General features: G+C 44.5%; 1 protein-coding gene across 1 annotated transcript in view; it reads right to left on the reverse strand.

Annotated features, from left to right (window-relative positions):
- Positions 1 to 23864, reverse strand: part of SUPV3L1 (Suv3 like RNA helicase) — a 1221766-nt gene that overhangs the window by 453150 nt on the left and 744752 nt on the right. Inside the window, 1 exon segment of the mRNA XM_044056280.1 lies at positions 21848 to 21941. Within this exon segment, the coding sequence (XP_043912215.1) occupies positions 21848 to 21941 (94 nt within the window).

Raw genomic sequence — 23864 nt, forward strand, 5'->3', positions numbered from 1 at the left:
TGTAAGAGGTTATGGGTGTGACTTTCATTTGCTGGACAACCAACCGAAGATCCACTGCTAGTATGCAGAGGGGGTATGAATGTGCCCCCCCCCATTTATGTACCACATGACTGTGGTATTGTCTGTCCAGACTTGAAGGGGTCCTGGGGACAGTTTGTCTTTACAAGTTTTCATAGCCAGGGTACCTGCTTTAATTTCCTTTAAAGTGATGCACTGTTTTGCTTGCTGTTTGTCCCATATCCCTTGGACTCTGAATTGTCCATGATAGGCCGCTCAGGCCATGCTGCAAGCTCTGTTGTCAGGGTCTGTACTGCCTCTGGCAAGTGGAAGCGTGCACCTGGACTGTTGCAAACACTCCTCCCACCACAGAATATGCGTTTTTAGGTGTGGGAGAAGAGAGACCATTGTTGCCATGGACTGTTGATGCTAAGCCAAGTGTTTCTTAGGAATCACTGCAACTTTCTCAGATACATTTTTTGCCAGGGATCATTATAGTGCAACAAGCCATGTAACATAGGACCATGAGGAATTCACTTGCTGTAATGTATTGCTTGGAGTGTGGGGTTCCAAGACATTCTTAAAGGAAAATGACCTTGTCCTCTTGTAGGAATGCATTCTGTTGGACTGAGTCTATGACTGACCAAGGAAGGTAGTCTCAGTGCTTGGATAGAGTTGTGACTTCTGGGAGTTGAAGGTCAGAACCATCTTCTGAAAGCAAGCCATGATATGATGATTTGCATAGCTATCAGACTTTGATCCTTTATGTCCTAAAGAATGATGACATTAGTGAGAAAACATTTGCTGAAGACCCTGGGAGCAGTAAATAAGGTAAAATGGTAAGGCATAAAACTAGTAATGCAATCACCCTACCTGAAATCATATGAATTTTTTTTTGTGTTCCTGGGCCACATGATTTTGAGATATTCTGAAAGGAAAGTCACCTTGTCCTCTTGTAGGAATGCATTCTGTTGGACTGAGTAGATGACTGCCCCAGGAAGGTAGTTCTTGTGCTAGGATGGTGGTGTGGTTAGACAAAACTACTAATAAATCCTCCTGCCTGATAGTTTATATTTTTTGGGAGGTTCCTGGGCCACTGGAACATGCAGACAGGCATTGTTCAAATCCAGAGTCACCGTCCATGCCCCTGGGAAGATAAGGGGCAGTAATCTCTCAAGATTTAACATTTTGAAATTTGGTGCCACTAGAAACTTATTCAGTCTTCAGAGACCAAGGACAGGCCTCCAGGTGCCTTCTTTACCAGTCGACTAACAGAGGAGTAAAACCCTGTACCCTCTTCCTCTGGGGGCACTCTTTGGATGGAATATGTTTTTCTTGTGTTTTTGGCGGGAGGGGGAATCCCTAGAAAGGGTGGGGATTTCCAGAAATGGATGGCATAACCTTTCCTTATAATCTATATAACCCATTTCTCTTGTTTTCACTTCCCAGTGATGGTAGAATGGAAGAAATCCTTCCGGCCAGGTAGAAAAGGGTTGTGGGGATTTGGAGGACAAGTGCAGGTAGAAGTCACAGTTACTCCGTGGAGGGGACAAGATTCTTCAATCCCCCATGTTTGAGACATTGTCTGCTTTGCATTTCCATGTTTAGGTAGAAAGGACCATGACTTAGACTAATTTCTATTGTACCTGGAAGTGACAGACAGATAAAATTAATTTACAGATTTCATCTGTTTCCTTCTGGGATAACAAAATAAAATAAAATTCCTAGCGTCATGTAGTTCAGCTTTAACCTGGCCTTAAAAAGGTTGTGTCCTCAGCTTGACATGCCTGCGAGTGACTGACCTAAGGGTAGCCACCCTGCATGATGTGCATCACATCCACATCTGTGTGTCTGGATGGCTGGAGGTGGTGTTGAACAGATCCTGGATATCTCTCTCTCCCTCTGCAGACTGCTGTCCTGGATCCATTCTGCCTTGGATTTAATCTGTTCCTGTAATGACTGAAGCTATATCAGCATGTTGAACAGGCAGTTAAGAGCAATTCCCACTACTGGTATGAAATATTTTATTTTATATACTTTTTTAACCAATCCTGTAAAGCAATCTGTTTTCAATGTCATTTGGTAAGGAATTTTTGGATGCATGCCCACTTGGGTACACATGACTACTGGGTCTGCCATTGGGTATTTACACAGGTATATGTGGGATTCTAGCTCTCGTGGTCAGGCTTCCTAAGATTTGGGGTAGAGTCAGAGTATAATGATATGTCTATTAACACATCATCCAAGACTGCATGTACTGGAGAGATCACCAGTGATCTAGTGGTAGAAAGGTTTAGAAGCTCTTTGTAGTGAGTCTGAGTCCAGTAGAATTCCCTAAATTACCAAGTGAAGGCTTTCTAAATTCTGTGAAGTGCTGCGGACAGGGTGACATCTGAATCAAAGTCACCATAAATCTGAGCGGGAAGGTGCTTCACATACACTCCTCATCCTCTTATTCTGAGGAATAAGAATCTCCCGGTGGGGGAATGGTCCTTTTCCCAGGGGAAATTCAAGGCACATGATCCTTCTGTAGGGTGGGTTGTCTGGTCCTCATGAAATGGTGGGTCGACATGACCTGTCATGAGGTAGTGGGACCTGACAACAGGAGTTAGGACAAACGTGTCTCTCTCTTACATTTGGCGGCACATATCTAAGAGGAGGGTAAAGGCCTCAGCTCACAACCTCAACTCAGTTCCAGGGACATCTTCTCTTAAAATAACCAAGGGGATGCCCCCTAAACTCTTGGTCACCCAAACTCTGATACTTGAAGCTGTGGCCTGCTCAGTGGCTTCAAACTCAATGACAGTTTGGTATCAAATAACAGGTCTAAGATACGAAAGTCTCCAGAAGGGTTGCAACAGAGGACTCTGGCTTAACAGTTGTCAGACTAGGGGGCTGCAAAGGTGCCTCACCTACATCAGTGACTTCAGGTTTTGTTGAGGGGCCAGATATAAATGTCTTTAATGTCCTAGATGTCCTCCTTTGGTCACATAGCCTTATTCCTCTTAGGGATAACCTGGCTCTAACCTAGCACAGAATGGACAATTGGAAATATTGTGCTATGGCCCTAAGCAAAGCAGGCAACAAGAGTGAAAATGTGTGTGTGGAATCTGCTTCTCACAAGAAATAGAACTGTTAACTTTCTTAAACATTAATGACGAACATTCACAAAAAGTTGAAAAAGAATGTCCCCAACAGGGTGCTTATCTGAGAATTTCTACTGCTCTGGTAATTCAAGCCTATTGACAATGCTTAGAAATGAGCTGAGGAGCACTAGGCTACATGGCAATAAATAAATAAAGATGCACAGGCTGATGTCCTCTTTATAATCCTATGTCCTGATGATGGGCAGCAGGAGATGTCCTTAACTGGGTATGGTGAGATACTCTTGTATTCAGGCAGGCCGCAGACTTCTTAACAGCAAGAAGTCTCAAGACTCAGTATTGCAACACTGACTAAAGTGAACATTCTCTTCTTTTTACTGATGCATCTTGGTTTGCTTTTTACAGAAAGGCCACAGTTTAGTAGGACAGTACCAAAAGTATTTTGTAATGTGGAGGAAATAACTTTCAAAATGGATTGCCTTGCCCTTTCCTTCCAAACCTGAACATCAGGACCGAGAAGTTCTTTATTCAAGGAGGACATTAAGGAGTTGCTGTTTAATGACTGGGCAAAATCTGAAATCTTAGCTAGGCATATACCTTTTAATGACTGTACCGAAAATCTCTGCCCTGGCACAGGCATTTGCCACACAGTGCCAATGCTTAATAGTGCGCTTTATCCCTCACCTGCAATCCATATACATCTTGTAATTCTGTTCCCACATGTCAATTTAGGATTTCCTAAGCCATTACTTTTATCTGCTTAACATTCCCAGACACATTACCATATGGATCTGACAACTAAGGACACAAAGTCAGGGTAGCAAAGTATAAACTTTCTTACTGAACCCATCCAGCAATATGAAAAAAGAAGTTATGTACTCACCATAACATTCCATCTGAGTAGTTGTATTTCATTTGTCTTCAACCTGTGGGTCTATGGGTCCAGATCGGATCCAACACGGCTGCATAAATAGCATTTGAGCCGAGCTCCAAGCTCCTCCCCTTAGCCATAATGCCCCATGTCTCCTTCATCCCTTCAGATCGAGTTTGCTGCTCAGCAAAAAACACACACCCGACCCAACAAGACCTTGAAACTACTGACAGTCCAAAGATTCCTAAACCAAGCATAAGAGGGACCCTCGTGGAATATACATCTCCCGTATACATGGTCAGAACAATAGTGACAAGGTCAGGGGAAGGAGGGGGGGGGATGGTTGAAGACAAATGAAGTACAACTACTCAGTTGGAATGTTATTGTGAGTATATAACTTCTTTATCTGAAGTAGTTAACTTCATCTGGTCTTCAACCTGTGGGACAGAGTCCCCAGCTGCCATAACCTGGGAGGCCCTCATGGAAGGATATTCCAGAACACTGGGGAGCCAAAGGATGTCCTGTTCCTGGATACAATGTCTAATTTGTAATGGGAGACGAAGGTATAAGATGAGGACCAAGTAGCTGCAGAACAAATATCATCCAATGACACCCTGGACCAAAAAGCTGCTGAAGTGGCCAAAGACCTGGTGGAATGTGCTTTTACCTGACCCAGAGGGGAAATTCCCTTGATAGAATATGCTCAAATAATGGATTTCCCAAAGCAACGAGAAATCATCACTTTAGAAATTGGCTTTCCTAAGAAGGGTTTTGAGTAAGAAACAAACAAGTGCTCAGACTTACAAAAGGATTTCGTCCTGTGTAAGTAGAATCGCAATTGCCTGCGTACATGCAGCAGATATAATTTATATTCTCCCCTGTTCTGGAAATTAGGAAAAAAAGACAGGAAGACTGATAGTCTGATTAACATTGGCTTCTGATGCCACCATGAGAAGGACAGATGGATTAGTGAGCAAGGAAACCCTGTCCTTATGAAAAATCATGCAAGGAACTTTGATGGATAATGCTTGAAGTTCCAACACCCTCCTGGCAGACATAATAGCTACCAAAAAGGCAGTCTTCCAAGACAGATACTGCAAATCTACCAAAGCTGCAGGCTCAAAGGGAGGGGAGACTAGAGCCTGAAGTACAAAAGTGAAATCCCATGGAGGTGTAGGATCCTCCACCAGGGGTCTTAAAAGAAAGGTACCTTTAAGGAAGGTCTTGCCAAGTCTGGAAGAGGCTAATGAAGACATTTTCCCCCATGTGAAAACTGGAAATTGCAGCCAGCTGGACTTTGGCAGTGGTGGAACTAGCACCTTGCTGAAAGATCCTCACCAAAAACTCTAATATTGCAGAGACAGGAGCCGTAAAGGGATCCAAATCCCCACGGAGAGGCCCATATGGAGAACCGTTTCCACTTGCTATGGATATAACCTTCTGGTGGAAGATTTGTGAGCCACCACCAAAATGGTTTTAACAGGAGAGGATAAACTGGAAGTCCTAATGATCAAGGGAACTGGAGCAGCCAAGCTGTGAGTTTCAGACTGTCCAGGTCTGGATTAGGAATCCCCGAGGGATGCAAAATGAGATCTGGAACCGGATCCAAGATCCATGGTGTAACTACTAGGTGAGACCAAAGGAAAGGAAACCAGACTTGGCGACGACAGAATGGGGCAATGAGGATCACTGTGCTCCCCAGCCTGCGAGCTTTCTGAAAAAGCTTAAAAATGAGAGGTAACGGGGGGGGGGGGGTAGGCATAAAGAAGACAGGGAGGCCAAGCATGAACCAGTGTGTCTCTGAGGGCATCCCACTGAGGGGGATTCAGAGCGAAGAACTTCCTGCATTTTGCATTGGAAGGAGATCGCAGCAAGGCTGACCCCACTTGAGGAAGATCTGCTCCGCTACTCAAGGATTCAGAGACCTCTCGTAAGGCATTAAGATAGATCTGCTGAGCCTGTCTGCTAGAATGTTGGACAGTTCCAGGATGTGCGTTGCCACTAGAAAATGGCCGGTGGAGATTGCCCACTCCCACACTCTTGTGACTTTACGACAAAGGGGATAAGATATGGTTCCTCCTTGTTTGTTGACATACTGGACTACCAACATGTTGTCTGTCTGTATTGCAATAGTTCCTACAAGAAGATGGGCATGCAGCGCTTACAACACCAGAAGAATTGCCCTCATCTCCAGGACGTTGATATGCAAAAGTACAGTTTTGTACCTACCATAAATGTAGACATTCGAGTGTATACCCTGCTGCAGTCATCACACTTGGGTTATCCTGTCGTCAGGCGGTCCCACAGTTGGCCCGAATTCCAAGTCTTGGTCCGGCGTCGGTTGCTGTCGCTTCTTCCCTGACGTCAGTGCACCAGGGGTATATAAGAGGCATCCAACATCATTTTCTTCAGTTTTTCTTGCCCCAGATGTCAGGTGCCCCCCAAAAGGTGGTCAGGAGATAGTACCAATAATAAAAGTTTAGCACAAACAAAACATCCCTCCAGCTATAAGCAAATACACCACAAAGGTTGTATCAGATTTTAAGGTACTGAAAGGTTTCAGTTAGGTCAGAGGGGATGGAGGGAGGGTAACCTGGACTGCAGCAGGGTATACACTCGAACATCTACATTTATGGTAGGTACAAAACTGTACTATGTTCATCGTGTTACCCTGCTGCAGTCATCACACTTGGGTTGAATCCCAAAGCTAAGGATGGGAGGTGGAGTCAAACAGGGTTAGAGGAGGCTAGAAGGCCCTGCAAAACTGCAGTGGCGAAGCCAGCTCTAGTCTTAGAGTAAAGTGGTAAGTGATAGTGTTTGGTGAAGGTGTGTACTGAACTCCAAGTTGCAGCTTCCAGAATATCCTTGGTTGGCACCCCCCGAGGAAGGCTGTAGATGTAGCAGCTGCCCTGGTGGAGTGGGGCCTTATGCTTGCAGGAACTGGTTTTCCATGATGGGTGTAGCAAAAACGTATGCAATGTCCTATCCATTTGGAAATGGTCTGTTTTGAGATAGCCTTGATGCTGTAGCATAGGATACAAAAAGCTGGTCAGATTTTCTGAAAACCTTAGTTTTATCCAAGTAGTAACGTAGTTGTCTGTGAATGTCCAAGGAGTGCAGGAGTCTTTCTCCTTTGTTCTGCGGATTTGGGAAGAAGGTGGGTAAATGGATGGTTTGATTTAGAGCCACACTGGATACCACCTTTGGCATAAAGGAGGGGTTAGTTCGTACAGAAACTCTGTCTTGATGAAAAATGAGGAAAGGCTCTACTGCCATTAGTGCCTGTAGCTCCGAGACTCTTCTGGCTGAAGTAATTGCTAGCAGCAGGGCAGTCTTCCATGATATAAACTGCAAATCAGCTGAGAAAGCTGGCTCAAAAGGTGGCAGGGTAAGTTTTTCCAGAACAAAGTTGAGGTCCCAAGTTGGTGCTCTCCTGGGAGGCCTAATGTTTTTGGCCCCTCTGAGGTACTGCCTTAGAAGTGGGTGTGAAAATAAGGGAGGATCCGTGTTGTAGTGAGCTGAAATAGCTGAGGCGTGGATTTTAATAGATGAAAAAGAAAGTCCTTTGTGTAACATCTCAGTTAAATATTGTAGAATCTGAGGTATGCCCGGCTCAAGGGTATTTTGGCCTTTAGCTTGGTTCCAGGCGCAAAATCTTTTCCATTTGTCTGAGTAGACTTTCCTGGTGCTGGGCCTCCTGGCCTCCAGAATGACATCCATAACAGCTTGTGAAAGAGGAGCTGGCTGATTGCTTAGGTGATTTGCCATGCAGCCAAATTTAAGGTTTTGAGCTGGCTGTGTAGAATCTGACTGTCTTGCTGTGTGAGCAGATGAGGGATTTGTGGTAAAATCCATGGTGGGCCGTGAGCCATGTTCCTTAGTAGTGGGTACCAGTGCTGGCGTGGCCAGTCTGGGGCAATGAGTATCATTCGAGGTCTCTCCATCCTGACTTTCAGCAGCACCTTTGTGAGAAGGGGCAATGGAGGAAAGGCATACACTGTCAACATTTTCCAATTGAATGAGAGGGCGTCCACTTTCCAAGCTTGATGGTGGAATTTTGATAGATGATAGTTTTGGGGCTTGGCAAACAGGTCTATGTCTGGGCGCCCCCATTTTTAAGTTATCATTGCAAATACTTGTGGATCCAGTTTCCACTCATGGGGATCCATGATGTTCCTGCTTAGGTCATCTGCCAATGTGTTCTTTTTTCCTGGCAGGAATTGTGCTTGTAATTGAACTTGGTAAGCCAGTGCTGTGTTCCACAAGGTCATTGCTTGCCTGCATAGAGGGTAGGAGTGTGTACCCCCTTGCTTGTTTATGTACCACATTACTGTGGTGTTGTCTGTCCTTATTATAAGCTGTCCTGGATGTAAGCGGTCCTTGAAGGCTGTCAGAGCTTTCTGTACAGCTAGCATTTCTTTTTGATTGATGTGCAGATTTCTTTGATCTGCAGTCCATATGCCTTGAACGCACTGTCCTGCCATGTGTGCCCCCCACGCATAGTCGGATGCATCTGTTGTCATAGTTTGCCTGGCTGGGGGTAAGGTGAAAGGCTGACCCTTGTTGAGGTGACATGCCTGTGACCACCATAGAAACTCCTGTTGAAGGCAAAGAATGAGAGGTATCATTGTTTCCAAGCTGTGGCTGTGTTGAGTCCATACGCTTTTCAGGTACCATTGTACTTTCCTCATATGCAGTTTTGCAAATGGTATTAGTAGTATGCAAGATGCCATGAAGCCCAAGGCCTGCAGAATTTTTCTTGCAGGGAGTTGGGTCTTTGTTGCCATTATTTTGAAGTATTGAGTTAGTTGTAGTTTGTCTGGCAGACAAGCCATCTGGGCAGTTGTATTCAAGCTGGCACCCAGGAATGTCATATTTTGTGAGGGCACTAGTTTTGATTTCTTCTCGTTTACTGTGTACCCTAGGCAACTTAGAAGGTGTTTTACAAAAGCCAGATGTTGTAAGAGAGTGTCCTTGCTTTCTGCTTGGATGAGGCAGTCGTCCAGGTATGGGTATATTTGAATTCCTCTGTCTGCAGTATGCAATTACAGGTGCCAGGCACTTTGTGAAGACCCTGGGCGCAGTAGATAAGCCAAAGGGCAGTGCAGAGAATTGGTAATGGGTTGAACCTGCAATGAAACGGAGGTATCTTCTGCAATTTTGTCTGATAGGGACATGCAGGTAAGCCTCCTTGAGGTCCAACGTTACTAGCCAAGCCTTCTTGCCCAACATGGGAAGAAGCTGCTGTAGTATTAGCATCTTGAATTTGGGTACTTGCAAGTAGGTGTTTAGAATTGAAAGGTCCAGAATGGGTCTCCATGCATTGTCCTTTCTGGGGACTAGAAAGAGCCTTGAGTAAAATCCTTGGCCTTGCTCCTGTGTAGGTACCAGTTGAATGGCTCTCATATCCATGAGAGCTGTAATTTGTGTTTGAGCCTCTGCCCATTGATTTTGTGGCATGTTTGGCATTCCTTTTAGTCTAGGCAAGGTGTGAAAATAGAATCTGTATCCTTGAGAGAGAATGTCTAGGACCCATTTGTCCTTTGTGATGATGCACCAGTTGTCTGCAAAAAGTGCTAATTTTCCTCCCAAGGGAGCTGCCAAGAGAGCTTTGCTTGGCAGTTTTAGTTTTAAGTCATTGTGTTTGTCTCCTAGTAGTTTGGGGCCTGTCTTCTCCTCCTTTCAGTGTTGCACTGCCCCATTGGCAAGGTTTGTAAGGGATTTGTGCTTGTCCTCTGCCCCTTGGGCACCTGTATTTACCCCTTTGTGGTCTGTCAGAAGCTGGAAAGGACCAATCTTTTGTTGGCCAATTTCTGCTGAAGCGTGGGGGTTGTACCTGTAAGAAATCTTTGACAGTCTGCATAGATTTTGCCTTATCCTCCATTTTCTTTAAAACCTCTTCTGCTTTAACCCCAAATAAGACATCCTGCTGTAAGAGTGCATCTAGTAACTTTGCTTTAACATGATCAGGCAGAGTTTGTTCCTTTAACCAAGCATGCTTACGTATAACAGACCCAGTAACAGCTGTTCTACAGGAAGCTTCCAAGGAATCAAATCCACATTGTAAAGTATGTTTGCCCACCTGTTCAGCTGCATGCAACAGATCCTGCATTTCCTTGAATTCAGACTATTGAGGGTGCCTGCTCATCTTTTGTTTTATTTGAGACATTAGGAATTGCTGGTATTTCAGCATGTGAAACTGACAATTTAGTGCTCTCATAGCTAGAGTAGCTGAGGTGTAAACCTTCTTCCCCCACCTATCTAGTGCTCTGGAGTCCCTTTCAGAGGGTACAGGATTTTTAGCCATAGAAGCCTTAGCCCCTTTGGGACCCTGGGAGACTGTCTCTGGGTCAGCAGCAGGGCTTTTGTAAAGGAATTTGTGTGCGTTAGGCACTCTATAATATCTGTCTGGTTTGGCTGAAGCAGGAGGCAGAGAATCTGGATTTAGATTAGATTCTAAGTAAACATCATCCACAATGTCGAAAACTGGAGGGATAGCAAGTGTTCTGTGCTGGGGGAGTAACAGAAACTCTCGGAGCCTTTTCTCTGAGTCGGAGTAGTCCTGACCTTCCCAGTGGAAGTGTTCCCTCATGGTATGTAATGTTTCCCCAAGGGAATAGTCTTCAGGGGGAGAAGCTGAGGGAATGAAATCTTCAGCATCAGAATCTTCATAAGGGGGAAATGAGTAATCCTGTTCCTCAGAGGAGCCTGAGGAGATGAGACACTTGATCAGAGGAGGCATAATCCTCCTCTTGTCTAGGCCTTTTGTCTGGGGTGGGGGTTGGGAACCCCTGATTAAAGAAATCAAATCTTCAGCCATTTTAAGCATCTGTTTCTTAGGCATGGGTCCTTGAACTGGAGATAATTGTGCAGTCTTTTTTGGTTTTAGAGGAGTCTTAAGCTTAGCATAAGATTTTATGGTGAGAGTATTCGGTCTGAAGACACCTTCTGTAACAGAAGGTGTTTCCACAGCACCGGCTTCCCCTTTTGCAATGTTGTCGGTAGGGCCTAAAGAAAATGGTTGCGTCGGCCTAGAACTCTCTGCTTGAGAATCCGAAGTGGTCTGGGGTTCCAATTCTGCGGTCGTCAGGGGCTGCGTAGGCGCCTCACTGAAAACCGGCGACCGGCCCAGCCGAGGCCTCGGAGTCGGGCTTGGATCTAGGCTGCCTATCCTTATCTTTGCGTTTTTTATGCACGCCGGTAGTCGGTTGCTCCGACGGCATAGTGTAATTAAATTTCCTACTGAAGTAGTGTCGTGCAAAATCAAAGCACCGCTTTATAGTTCGCTTATTGAACCTAGCACAAAACCGACAACCAGTGACGTCGTGGTCTGGGCCTAGGCAAGGTATACAATAAGAATGAAAGTCCTTATGAGGTATTTGCTTCCCACAAGGAATGCAATTGTTAACTTTTTCTGACATCGGACTGGGGCAAGAAAAGGTTCCCCAACGAGGTACTTAGCTTTGAAGACTTCGGACTGAAATTCGATTCGAAAATCTCAGGTGTCGGCCGACCGGCACTTGCGAACTGCTTCTGCTTCGAGCACCGCGTGGCAAGAAAGACTGAAGAAAATGGCGTCAGATGCCTCTTACATACCCCTGGCGCACTGACGTCAGGGAAGAAGCGACAGCAACCGATGCCGGACCAAGACTTTGGAATCCGGGCCGACTGCGGGACCGCCTGATGACAGGATAACCCAAGTGTGATGACTGCAGCAGGGTAACACGATGAACATCTGGTCTTGGATGGGGACCACATGCCTTGAACTCTCCTTTCTGAGCAATGCCCCCCCCACCCTAGCTGGGAGGCATCCGTGGTCACCGTGGTTTTGGGAAAGGACAGAAAAAAAGGCCATCCCCTGACAAGGTCCAGGGAAAGAACCTATCACTGAAGAGAGTCCCTGCAAACCTAGGAGATACGGACTGGATGGGATAATGGCAGATCTGACAGAGACCACTGGACTGCTAGAGTCCACTGAAGAATTTGCATATGTAGTCGTGCAAGAGGGACTAGATTGATCGTGGCCGCCATGGACCCCAGCACCCTCAGAATTGTCAATGTTGTGGGAAACTGAGCCTGAAGAATATACAAAGCGTGTACCCTTAGATTGTGTACCCGTCTCTGGAGTGAGGTAAACTTTCATTTGGTTGGTATCCAACAGAGCCCCAATGAAATCTAGGGTCTGAACAGGGGCCAGTGACAACTTGCTGAGACTGATGGTAATGCCCAGTCTGTTCGATAACAGGAGGAAATAATCCCTGGCTCGGCAAAGCAGATGCTTGGCGGGGGAAGCAAAGAGCCAATCGTCTATGTAAGGGAAGACCTGAAGCCTCAGGTGAGCCGCTGCAACTACCATCACTTTGGTGAACACCCTGGGGGCTGTGGTGAGACCAAAGGGGAAGGGGAGGGCTCTGAACTGATAATGGATTAGCCCACAGCTGGAAGGTGAGAAACCTTAGAGAGTGTTTGCCCATCTTGATATGATAGTAAGCGTCCTGGAGGTTGATCGAGCACATCCAATCTCTGGCCTGCAGGTAGGGCAGGATGGACTGAAGAGTGACCATCTGGAATTTCGCCTTGGCTACTGACAGGTTCAAGGTGGATAGATCCAGAATGGGTCTTAGGTCCTCCATCTTCTTTGGCACTAAAAAGAACCTGGAATAAATGCCTGATCTGGATAGGTCTGCGGGGACAGGATGGCTGACTCGTTTTCTTAGCAGCTTTTCAATCAACAGAGCTGCTACCTCCCATTGTGCGGGTGGGACGTCTGGAGGTGATTTGGTGGGACAGGTAGTTCGGTGAACGGGATGGAATAACCTCTGGATATAATTTGCAACACCCAACAATATGCTGTTATAGACTCCAATGCCGCTGGGTGTAGGGACAGATGACCCCTGACTGCCTCCAGAGCCGAGCAGTCAGGCAGCCTTTCAGTTCTCGAGACCCAAATTTTTTCAGACCCCCTCTGGCTCTAGGACGGCGTCCATCATAACCCCCCCTGTCTCTGGGGGAAAATGAGCTTTGAGTGTCCCAGGAAAATGCCCGAGACTTCTGGAGCCATATCTTCTTCATCCCTTGCTGATTCCTAGAAAAGGATCTTTGAGGTGGGGAGAAGCGGATTCCGATGTCAGACAGTGTCTTCCCGTCCTTCTCACTCTGGACCGAGGTCTTATGAACTGACTTCCCAAACAGGGAAGAACCATCATGGGGGCATTTGCGAATGATGCCTTGAAGGGTTCGGAGAATTAGCAAAGTCAGAGCCAGCCGTGGCTCCTCATAGCAATGTCAGAACGGGCCGCTCTGGTAGCTCCCTCCCGTAGCATGGGAGAGAAGATGCATGGACGTATTTGCTACTGCCTTGAGACTGGCTATCTGAGCCAAGAACATCTTCTTGCCCTCCGCTGACATGGACTCCAGGGGCGACTCAGAGACCTCCTTGACCAAGTCCCGCTGCAGTCGAATAACATGTGCTATATAGTTCAGCACCCTTACAGTAAAGGTCGCTGAAGCGTACACCCGCTTCCCTAGACGGTCCATAGTCCTCGACTCCCGGTCAGGAGGATGGATCATAGAGCTCTCCTGCGCAAGCTCTTTCTTTGCGGTGGCTGCTACCACCATAGCATCCACTGGGGACCCCTTATTCCAACAAGTCTTGTCTGGTGGAGGGCTAAGGAACTTATCGGGGTACTTGGGGCTGGGCTCCACTGTGTCCGGTTCCTTCCATACCCGAGATGTTATCAGGTCCACAAGTAGATCCATGGGAGGGGGCACCCAGGAAGTAGATGGGCCTGTGCCTCAAGGAACACTGACTCGTCCGACGTCAGATTTGTGGGCGGACCCCCCCCCCGGCGGAGTCCCATGATGTCTCCAAAGGAGACATCCTCGGGGGGGAACCTTCCCCTTCCAAATCAGTGTCTTTGATTAGGGACTCTGGGGAGGAGTCCAGGTGCCTCCTTTTGCATGTCCATTTGCAAGGAACCTCCTCAGTGTGACTCTCTGGGCGGAACTCGCAAACCTCTTGCTGCTCCTGCAGGGGAGCTTCCTGACGCAAACCATGCACAGGCTGTCCTTGAGTTGGCAGGAAGGTCAGGGCCATACCCAAAACAGAGGGAGTCAGGGCAGAGTCAGAGAACAAGATGGTCAAGGGCCTCGACGAACTCGAGAGAACCCTCTCCACCCATGTCAAAGGCAGATGGGGAGCAGACGTCCTGAGAAGTGACAATAGGAGGCGTCCCCCTCAGACCCAACGGGGGAGTCGGAGTTGAGACTGCAGGAGCCAAGATGCCAAGGGGAAGACTACTCTCTGACAAACTCGGAGCCAACAGAACACCCTCGGATACGACACCGAGGCTACAGCTCTGAGAGCTCAGATCCAATATACTCAAGGCAATGGCCGGTGTCGAGGTACAAGGTACCATCAACGCCAACCCCGAGTCTCCTTGGATTCAATGGCTCCAAAACTGATGGTCGGATCGGAGAAGGAGTTATTGGAGTGAAGGAGGTCTGCGAGCTCCCCGCTCCGGAGGGAGAGGGGGCAGGCAAGCATCTGGATTTGGGTGCGGAGGAACTTCCGCATCATCCTATCCACCTCTGCCTCGCTAAGGCTCTGGATTGACTGGGAGGAGGAGCCCACTGACACCAGCCAGGAGTGCCGATAAGGGGAAGCCCTAAGAGGAGATCGGGACATCTCCGGCTTGATGGAGAAGCTGGGAGTACTAGGCCTGGGTGGGAGGCTTAGTTTTAGGTAGTGGCCCTGCCGCAGCCAAGCAGTCCAGCGACCACATCCTAGGTCTGTCCTTTTTGTGGTGTCTTTCTCCTTCCCCAGACCTCTTGGTGGGAGTTTGAGCCCCAGAGGCCTGGGAAGGAGAAGAGGCAGAAGCAGTAGTAGTTGTAGAGGCCGAAGCCAGGGGTGCAGGAGCTGCTGCCCCTGAGGAGGGAAGCAATCCCTTGAGGATGAGCTTATCCCTCCTTTCCTTAAGGGTCCGCAGGTTTAATTCCTTACAAATCGGACAGGGGCTAAGCAAATGAGCAGCACTCAGGCAAACTACACACAGAGTGTGGCCACTGGCCAGGGAGAACTTATGGCCACACACTGTGCACTTTCTAAACCCTGGTTTAGGGGTATCAGACCTAATCCTAACCGGAAAACACAGACAGACACACACACACAAAGACACACACACACACACACACACACACACACACACACACAAACAGACACACACACAAACAGACAGACACACACACAAACAGACACACACACAGACAGACAGACACACACACAGACAGACAGACACACACACAGACAGACACACACACAGACAGACACACACAGACAGACACACACAGACAGACAGACAGGCACACAGACAGACAGACAGGCACACAGACAGGCACACACACACAGACACACACACACAGACACACACACACAGACACACACACACAGACACACACACACAGACAGACACACACAGACAGACACACACACAGACAGACACACACACACAAACTCAGGCACACACAGAAACACACAGACAGACAGACACACAGACACACACACACACACACACACACAGACACACACAGACACACACACAGACACACACACACAGACACACACACACACACACACAGACACACACACACACACACACACACACACACACACACACACACAGACACACACACACAGACACACACACACACACACACACAGACACACAGACAGACACATACAGACACACAAGTCAGAAATTAGAATTGGGCCAAGAAGGGAAACAATATTTTTTTTTTTTTTTTTTTTTTATCAGATGACAAATGCAGCTAGGGAAGGTAGGATAGAAAGAAGAAAAAAATATCACAGAAACATAGAAAAAAAGTGACCCAAAAACTACTCACTTACCAAAAAAAATTGCTCTGAGCTCAGATCATGATGCTAGCTGTTTCAGGGGCAAACGAGATCTGAAGGGAGGAAGGAGACACAGCATTATGGTTAAGGGGAGGAGCTTGGATCAAATGCTAGTTCTGCAGCTGTGTCAGATCCAATTTGGATCCATAGACACACAGGTTGAAGACCATATGAAGTCAACTACTTCAGATTTACTTCTGGGCAACATTCAACAACCCACTATGTAAAGATTCTCACATTAAATTGATACTTTCACCAAATGTTACTTTTCTCTGGGGCAGAAGAAATTAAATCCTCATCTGTGATCTATCAGACTGTCGAGTGGAAACAGCAAAGGCGAGGTTCTTTTCCTTTAACTCAGTATCTAAATATGACATGGGGTACAATCTCTGCTACTGCGGGCAGTGGGACCCACAGATGAAGTTAACATGGCTAGGCTGGCAGAGTTGGGGTAATTCCCTATACAGAAAATATTCCTCTGCAAAGACAAGAAATCATAGCCAGGCCCAAAGACATCTGCCTATCACACATGGGAAGGGAGAGCTGGCAAACGCTCTAAACAGAACCTTAGATAAGTAACTGGAGAGATAGGCAAAGGCAAAGAATACCAGAGAGGAATGTCCAGTAAAAAATGAGGAATGGAAGAATCCAATACCTCAAAAAGAACTTCTAATATCAGAAAGCAGACAGAAGAATCTGTAAGCCAACCAAAGATGCCAGAGTTCCAGTATCTTGCTGTAGTAAAGAATAAATTTCAGAGGACTATCTACAACTTGAAATTGAAATATTGCTATCTACTTACTAAACAGGAGAGCAAAGAAGGGACTGAAAGTCAAGGTGGACAAAATTGGGTCATACCAAGGCTTACACTTGAGTCCTCAGTGAGTTTGATGGGGTTGGGGTGGGTGAGGTCACTAATACTTCATGCACTCTTCCTCACTTCCTTTGTTCTAGAACTATTCCTTTATTGTGTGTCCAAAGGCTCTGCTCAACAGCCACCCCCCCCCCCCCGTCTCTTGCAACAAACATACATTCATTCACTGAGAAATAGTCTTCCAGCACATTCATTTCCCAATGGAAGTTTGAGTCTGATGTCAGGCAGTGGCCAGTCTGCCAGTCCTGACAACAGCCCTAAGTCCTCCTTTGCAGCTTGCACACTCCACAACTGCTGTGCTCAGAAAAGTGCTTCTTCTTTATAGAGCATGCTCAACCTTAAAGGAAAACATAACACAGGCATGCTCCATGCTGCAGGCAGTACATGTTGCCAAAAAAGGGAGCCAAGCTGCCTCTCTCCCTAGAGGGTAAGGAAAGCCTGCCATCAGCCACCTGCTCCCATCCCTCCTCTGTCCAACCCCTCCAACTCTTGCTCAACTAGTCAAACATGGGTCAATCTTTAGTGTAAGTTAGGGCTTTCCTTCATCTGCACAGTGAGATCAGACCTTTGCCAGTTCACTTTTGTGTTTCTCCATTTTTTTGTTTTATGCCTTCTTAGGTAGATTTTCTTTGGACTTGTATGACTGAACAAGTGAGTGGACATCCTTGTGGGGAGTGACTAGTAATCTGCAAATCAGAAAGGACTTGCTATTTTAAGCTCTCACAAGCGGTTTTGTTTCTGAAAGTTTTACAGCACATTATCAGGTTTAATACAACAAAACAAGTAATGAAAATGAGGACATTTTAAGGGACTCCAACTCTCTCAAGAACATTTGTTAGTATTTTTCAGGAATGTTATGACCCAAAACAAGAAAAGGAAAGAAAACAAAAACTAAATGCATGATAACCAGCAAAAAATGAGGACATTGGGGAACATGTTGTTGATAAAACCAGCAAAAATTGAAGACTAACGTTAAAGAAAGAGTGAACATACTTCACAAGAAAAAATGCTTAAAGGCAGTACAGATGGAGACACAACATGCAGAGAAAACCTGAGATGTTTTGCTATACCAGAGAAACTGGAAGGAGAGGGTTGCATTACATTTATGAAAGTATAATTATGTAAACTGGACTTGTGTTCCACAGCAAGATGATTTAACAGAGAGGGAATTTTGTGTGTATATTCCAAGTCTGATAATCAGAAAGCAACTGAAACTTATATTAGTAAAGGTCCAGTCATATAAATAGAAAACGCTACTCCTGGGAAAAATTATGACAGAAGGGAGACTTTTAAAATATGGGGACACGTGCTTGAGAAAAAATAATTTGCTTTTTGCCAGTAAGAAGAAAAACAAGTTTATCCCAGCAGTTGGAGGATACAGAAAGGTGCTACATTCAACTTGCTATATATAGCGGTCTTCAAAATATTTCTTCCTGGAAGATCACAGACTTTTCTAAAAACAGAACAGACTAACACAGCAAGCCATCAAGGTGAAGGGGACTCTCTATTAGTGACTCTTGAATTTGTGCCTTTAGGCTTTTCCCGGGTAGGGGTCGCCACAGCGGAACTCCGGTCCGATAATGATTGGTAGTTGATTTTAACATGTCGAGTTACCAGCCCTGACATACAACCTTCAATGAAGGTACGTCCATTCACGTACATCTCCACGCAGAAGACGCTCCAGCTGAGAGTCGAACTGGACAGCGTCTTACTGTGAGGCGACAACGTAGTGACTCTTGAATATGTTGGTGAAATTAATGGTAATAAAGTACTTCTTAGTTGTAATGCATCCAGGCTTTACATTGTAACACGATAAGAAATGTAAGGGGAAAGGCTGGTTAAGGTTAACATGCTCTTTAGCTGCTGGAAGATGCAACTCTGTACTGATCCTAATAAATGCAGAATTAAAAGAACCTTCCCCATTTTAAATGGGTGGATTTATAGATTGTTTTTAGTTAAAGCTACAGACACAGTTTATGTTTTAGTAAACAAGATCACAATGAAAAACATGAAAGATTGTAGTTTTGTTTTGCAATTTCAAAGTTAACTAGATGGGTTTTTCCACTAGCACCTGCTTTGAATGAAGACAAGCAGCCTGTGGGTTCAGGGAATTAATTAGAACAGGCAAGGATAGTATACGCTGAGTGAACTTTTCTGTGGATTTGCAAGATGCAATGTAATTAACTATTAAAGAGGTACTGGTACTAGCAAGCATTTCAGCGAAAATACAAATTAAAGTAAGAAATGAAGTATGAAATTGTGCTGCAGACTAAGTAAAAAAAGACATAAAAACAAAACAAAATGATAAACACAAAAAGGTAGTCCTTTCTTGCATTTATAAGGTTAACTAGTTGAATTTTTCTCTAGTACTCATTTTGGCTGAAGGCAAGCAGCTTGCAGGTGCAAACAAGAAATCTGGACAGTGTATGTCTTGAATGACCTTTTCCCTGGCATTGTAAGATACAATGCAAGTTTTAAAGGGGTATTGGAAGGTAGTTTACTGAAAACTGGTTGCAATACCCCATTAAAAATGACACTGTAAATTAAAAACAAATGAAATTTGAAACTATGTGAAGAGTTATACAAACACTTTATCCCCAGCAATCATAGTACTATTGTGTAGTAAATATAAAGGTGCACAATTTATTTTTTTCTTAAATGTCCCTTGCAGTTTTGTGTTTGCCTACGCACCACTGGATGTTGAGTCTCCAATGCTGTGTGGCATTTTCCTCTCGGTCACGTCTGTTATGTGGTGCAATGTTTCAAATTAAATATTTTATAAAATATTTTTTCCTATGTGACATCACTGAAAAGTTTACTTCACTTTTTCCTTGGGGATGTCAATGTAGGGAAAGCCTGGAGGTGTACCCAAAAACGTAAAATGGATATACCACAGCACATACATGGGGACCCATCCATTAAAGTCTATGGACACACCACTGCATGTTATTCCCTCTACTGATGTCAGTGAGAGGGACTGCAGAATTATGTGGACATATCTTTAGTAAAAAGTTTAATAATCTTTTAATTAAAAAAAAAAAACACCCACATAATAATGGTACAATGGGTATGATGCACTAGGGCACTTACATTACCAAGTGCCATAATATGTATTTAAACTGCAATGGAATGCTTTAAGGTTTAAGGTTAGCAACTGCACTTTTCCCTTAAGGATAAAAGTTTTTCTTTACTAAAAGCATGCAGACTGTATTTCATACCTGGGAAGAGAAGACAAGAATAGACATCTATCTGAAAAAAAATGGAAACAAGCGCTATAACATGTACAATATAATTGTTAAACTTAACTTTAGAATAGGTAATACTTGTGGTTGCAGCTATGAACTTGGAAGCACTTGCTCCTATTTGGAGAACTGTTCCTTTTTAGATAGTGATCTTATTGAAGCTAAATGTCTGGGAAAATAACAGACGGGCTCAAACAGGACTGAGAAAAAGCAATTGCATACTAAAAAACCTCCTTACCTTTATGGTCAGAATACCACTAGAAATGATGATTACCACAACAGCATCTACAAATAACATAGTACTGGAAGCTCCCAGGTTTCACAGAACAGTAATTTCTAACATGATTATATAAGCCCTGTAGCACTATTAAATACACTTAAACCCACTCCCATAAAAGATGGGATGTTACTTGTATTCCTAAAGAAATTACCTCCATGAAGAAGAAAACAAAGTGTAATAATGTCCCAAGCAGAAATCATGTTTTTTCTACAAAACTTAGTCTTCAACAAAAGATGCCAGACCTCAGAATTTGTACCAGGCTTCCCTTGACATATTCAAAATGTTGAAACCAAGTGTCCTCTCTCAAAATGAGAACACAGACATCATGTTCTCTTTCCAGACCAGGGATATGGACCCTCCAGGGCTCAATTCACATACTTGAGGGGATGTCTACAACAGTCTTTCTTATCGGATCAGGATGTGGAGAGTAAGCTTATCTTCTTAGACCTAGAAGGAAGGCAGTGGACTCCCTCTTCCCAGACACAGACTATTCATATAAAGTCTGCCATGACATACAAGACATGGACACAGGGCTCCCTTCCCAAATCACAATAAGCACTCTTGGCTTCCCCTTCCCAGAGGCACAATGTGGAACAACAGGCTCCCTTCCCAGACATGGGATATGGATACAACTTTCCTTATGGCACCCAATATTAGGCATGGGTTCCCTCTCAGACAAAGAAATGTGGATATTGATTTCCCACAGACCCAATGTGGGCCTGGATTAATACAATACAAAAATGCCATTTCAAGATGCTAACAGACTATGGAAAGTGTGCAGCTGGTGTTTTTGCATCCAGCTAGGTTCAAGGTTAAATTAACCAACATGGGGCTTCGTTTGAGTACGTCTGTCAGTGCACTGTAAGGTGCAGGTGCTGGCTGAGGTCCTATTTGTTTGTGTTCTACAGCAGGTAAGTACAAAAATATCATTGGACGTCTCACTTGAAACAATAAAGGTGAAGACTGACGGAGGCTGGGTCTCAGAGATTAGATACTCCTACAAAACTGACCTTCATTAGTGCTGGATTTGAACACTGTCCAAACTACATCAGGTAGATAAACTTCCTTGCAAAGCTTTTTTTTTTTTTTTTACACTAGATGATTGCTTGGAAAAGAAGTGCTTGCAAGAACTGCATAGCATGCTTGACTGCAGCAACGGCACAAAGAAGGAACTGGCAGATGAATCATAACGGCATGGTACACAAGGGTCTAAGGTTATATACTACCGACATCAAAGCAAAATTAGGAAATAACCGCTCAATTTAAGAAATGCACCCAGAGAACCCAGATGATTCAGTAAAGAATAAAGAAAATAAGTAGGATCTACAGTGACAAACCCTCTAGATACTCTCTGGGCACAGGTGGCACTGTGTGGGCCTTCCCTGGAACTAATCTTCCTATCTACCTATCAAAAACATATTGAGTAGCTAACTGATGGAGACAGAAAATCCCCAAGTTAATACTGTGTCACTCCTGTAAAGAAGAGACTGACACACTATGATTAACCTATTAACAAAATGTATGTATAGACTTAAAAGGTACTCTGTGATTAATGTTTATATACTTACAGGTTTAGTCCCATTCCAATGGCATCGGTGGCAACAAGTATTTTACATGGGTCATCTGGATCATTAAACTTCTTTGCCTGTGCAAGTTTGGTCCCTTGGAAAAGACATGGGATACTTTAGTATGTTGATTTTTTGGCAATGTGTGCACAAATGAGGACAGAAGCATCCAAAACTAATTAAATGTCTGCATAATGCAATTAGTGGAAAGTCAATGGAAGGAAGCAGGTTAAAACTGTAAGCTGAAGCAACACAAACACATATGTGGTACTTAAAAACTTTCTTGCCAGAACTATGCTCTTTCAGTGAATATCTAGTTACATGAAACTCTAGCTAAAACTGTTAAAGCGCACAGTAAATGAAGTTTAACAAAACTGAGTGCTCCATTGACAACTATTCTAGTGAAACTCCTGTTAACTTTACTCACCCTAAAACATAGAAACACTGAGGTAGACTGCTCTCAAAAGAATTCTGTTGCAAAAAAAAACTACACTGGCAAACATATCCAACAGAGAGCAAAATCCAGCAGCAACAACATGGAAAACAATTGTGCACACTCTTCACAGCAGCAGGCCTCTGTGGCACATTCTGCTGACAGCTTCAGTACCATAAAGCAGACTAACATACCCTGTCCAAAGGGACAGTGTCAAGTTATGTTTTTATTCACAGTGTCTACAGGTGCACTGCCAGCAGCACATTTATACATAAAACCCACAAAAGTACACCACTGAACATTTACACACACTAACAGAAGCAGTGTAACATGACACATTTACACACTGCCCACAATAGTAGTATCACACTTTTACATGCACTGCCTATAGCATTAGTATCACAAAGATTTGAACATTGTCTACAGTGGTACATGGCACATTAAAGCTCACTGCCCACAGCAGCAGCATCACATAATACATTTATATACAATGCCTTCAGTAATAGTGACACACTTACACATGGTACTTAGTGCCACAAGGCAATATTTACACACAAATAGCAGTACAGCCAAAAAGGCACATTCACAAGAACTGCCTTCAGTTACATCTGTTCACACTGCCTACAGCAGCTATGACACTTGGTATGTTTATACATATTGTACATTGCCTTCTCCCACACAAATATTATATGAACCCCCCCCCCCCCTCTAGTGGCCAGCTGACATATTTCCTGCAATATGTGGGCAAGTGAATTTTAAAAAACAATCCAACATATTTTTTTTTCTGGTGGGGGGGCATCAAAAAGCTTGTTCTTACCAACATTACCTTTACATTACCTTTACAGTTTTGGTCAAAGAAAGTAGACTGGAGTTGCAAGCATCCTTCAATTCAGTGTAGCTAGTGTGATCTGGCATCTTTCCACCTAACATCTTGCTAAATTTGTTTTTTCCTTCGACACCTATTCCTTCTTAATAAGTAATAGCCACATATATCCACACCACACTGCTCACAAAAATTCTCAACCTGAAAGGCTAGCATTGTAATAATGTATATTACCAAAGACCTGTAGTGTGGTAAAAAATGGGGTGAAGGTATTATGATCAACAGTTAAATGAGATGGTGCTCATCAGTCAATCTAGGGTACCACCAGCTACTTCATAATTTTAGTCAGCACCACTAACAGCAGACCTTTCCAGAAAGACTACAGAAGCAGGATACTAGACTGGCCCTTTCACCTTGCCCTCTTCTATCTAATGTTAGTCTGTAGTTTTTGTTTCACAGTATCTATAAAGCCCTCCTTATCTGACAGCCATGTCAGTAGTGCCCTGGTTTATAACCACAGTTAAGAGACTAGACCACATAAATGCAAATCTGCCACATGCTGCCTTTAGTTCCTTCAGCTAGAAATAGAACCTATGACGTACCTTCCCAGCTGTAACATCTAATTTGATATAGAAACATGTTAACATAATATATACAATGTGCATATGCGCACACCTGCTTATATAAAGAAACAGATGTGTGCATGTTTAAATACATAATAAACAGATGAGATACATCCAGAAACATTTAAGACACTGGGTAGC

Source organism: Protopterus annectens, chromosome 14.part0 (genome assembly GCF_019279795.1).
Source record: "Protopterus annectens isolate FY-2018-M chromosome 14.part0, PAN1.0, whole genome shotgun sequence".
NCBI lineage: Eukaryota > Metazoa > Chordata > Ceratodontiformes > Protopteridae > Protopterus > Protopterus annectens.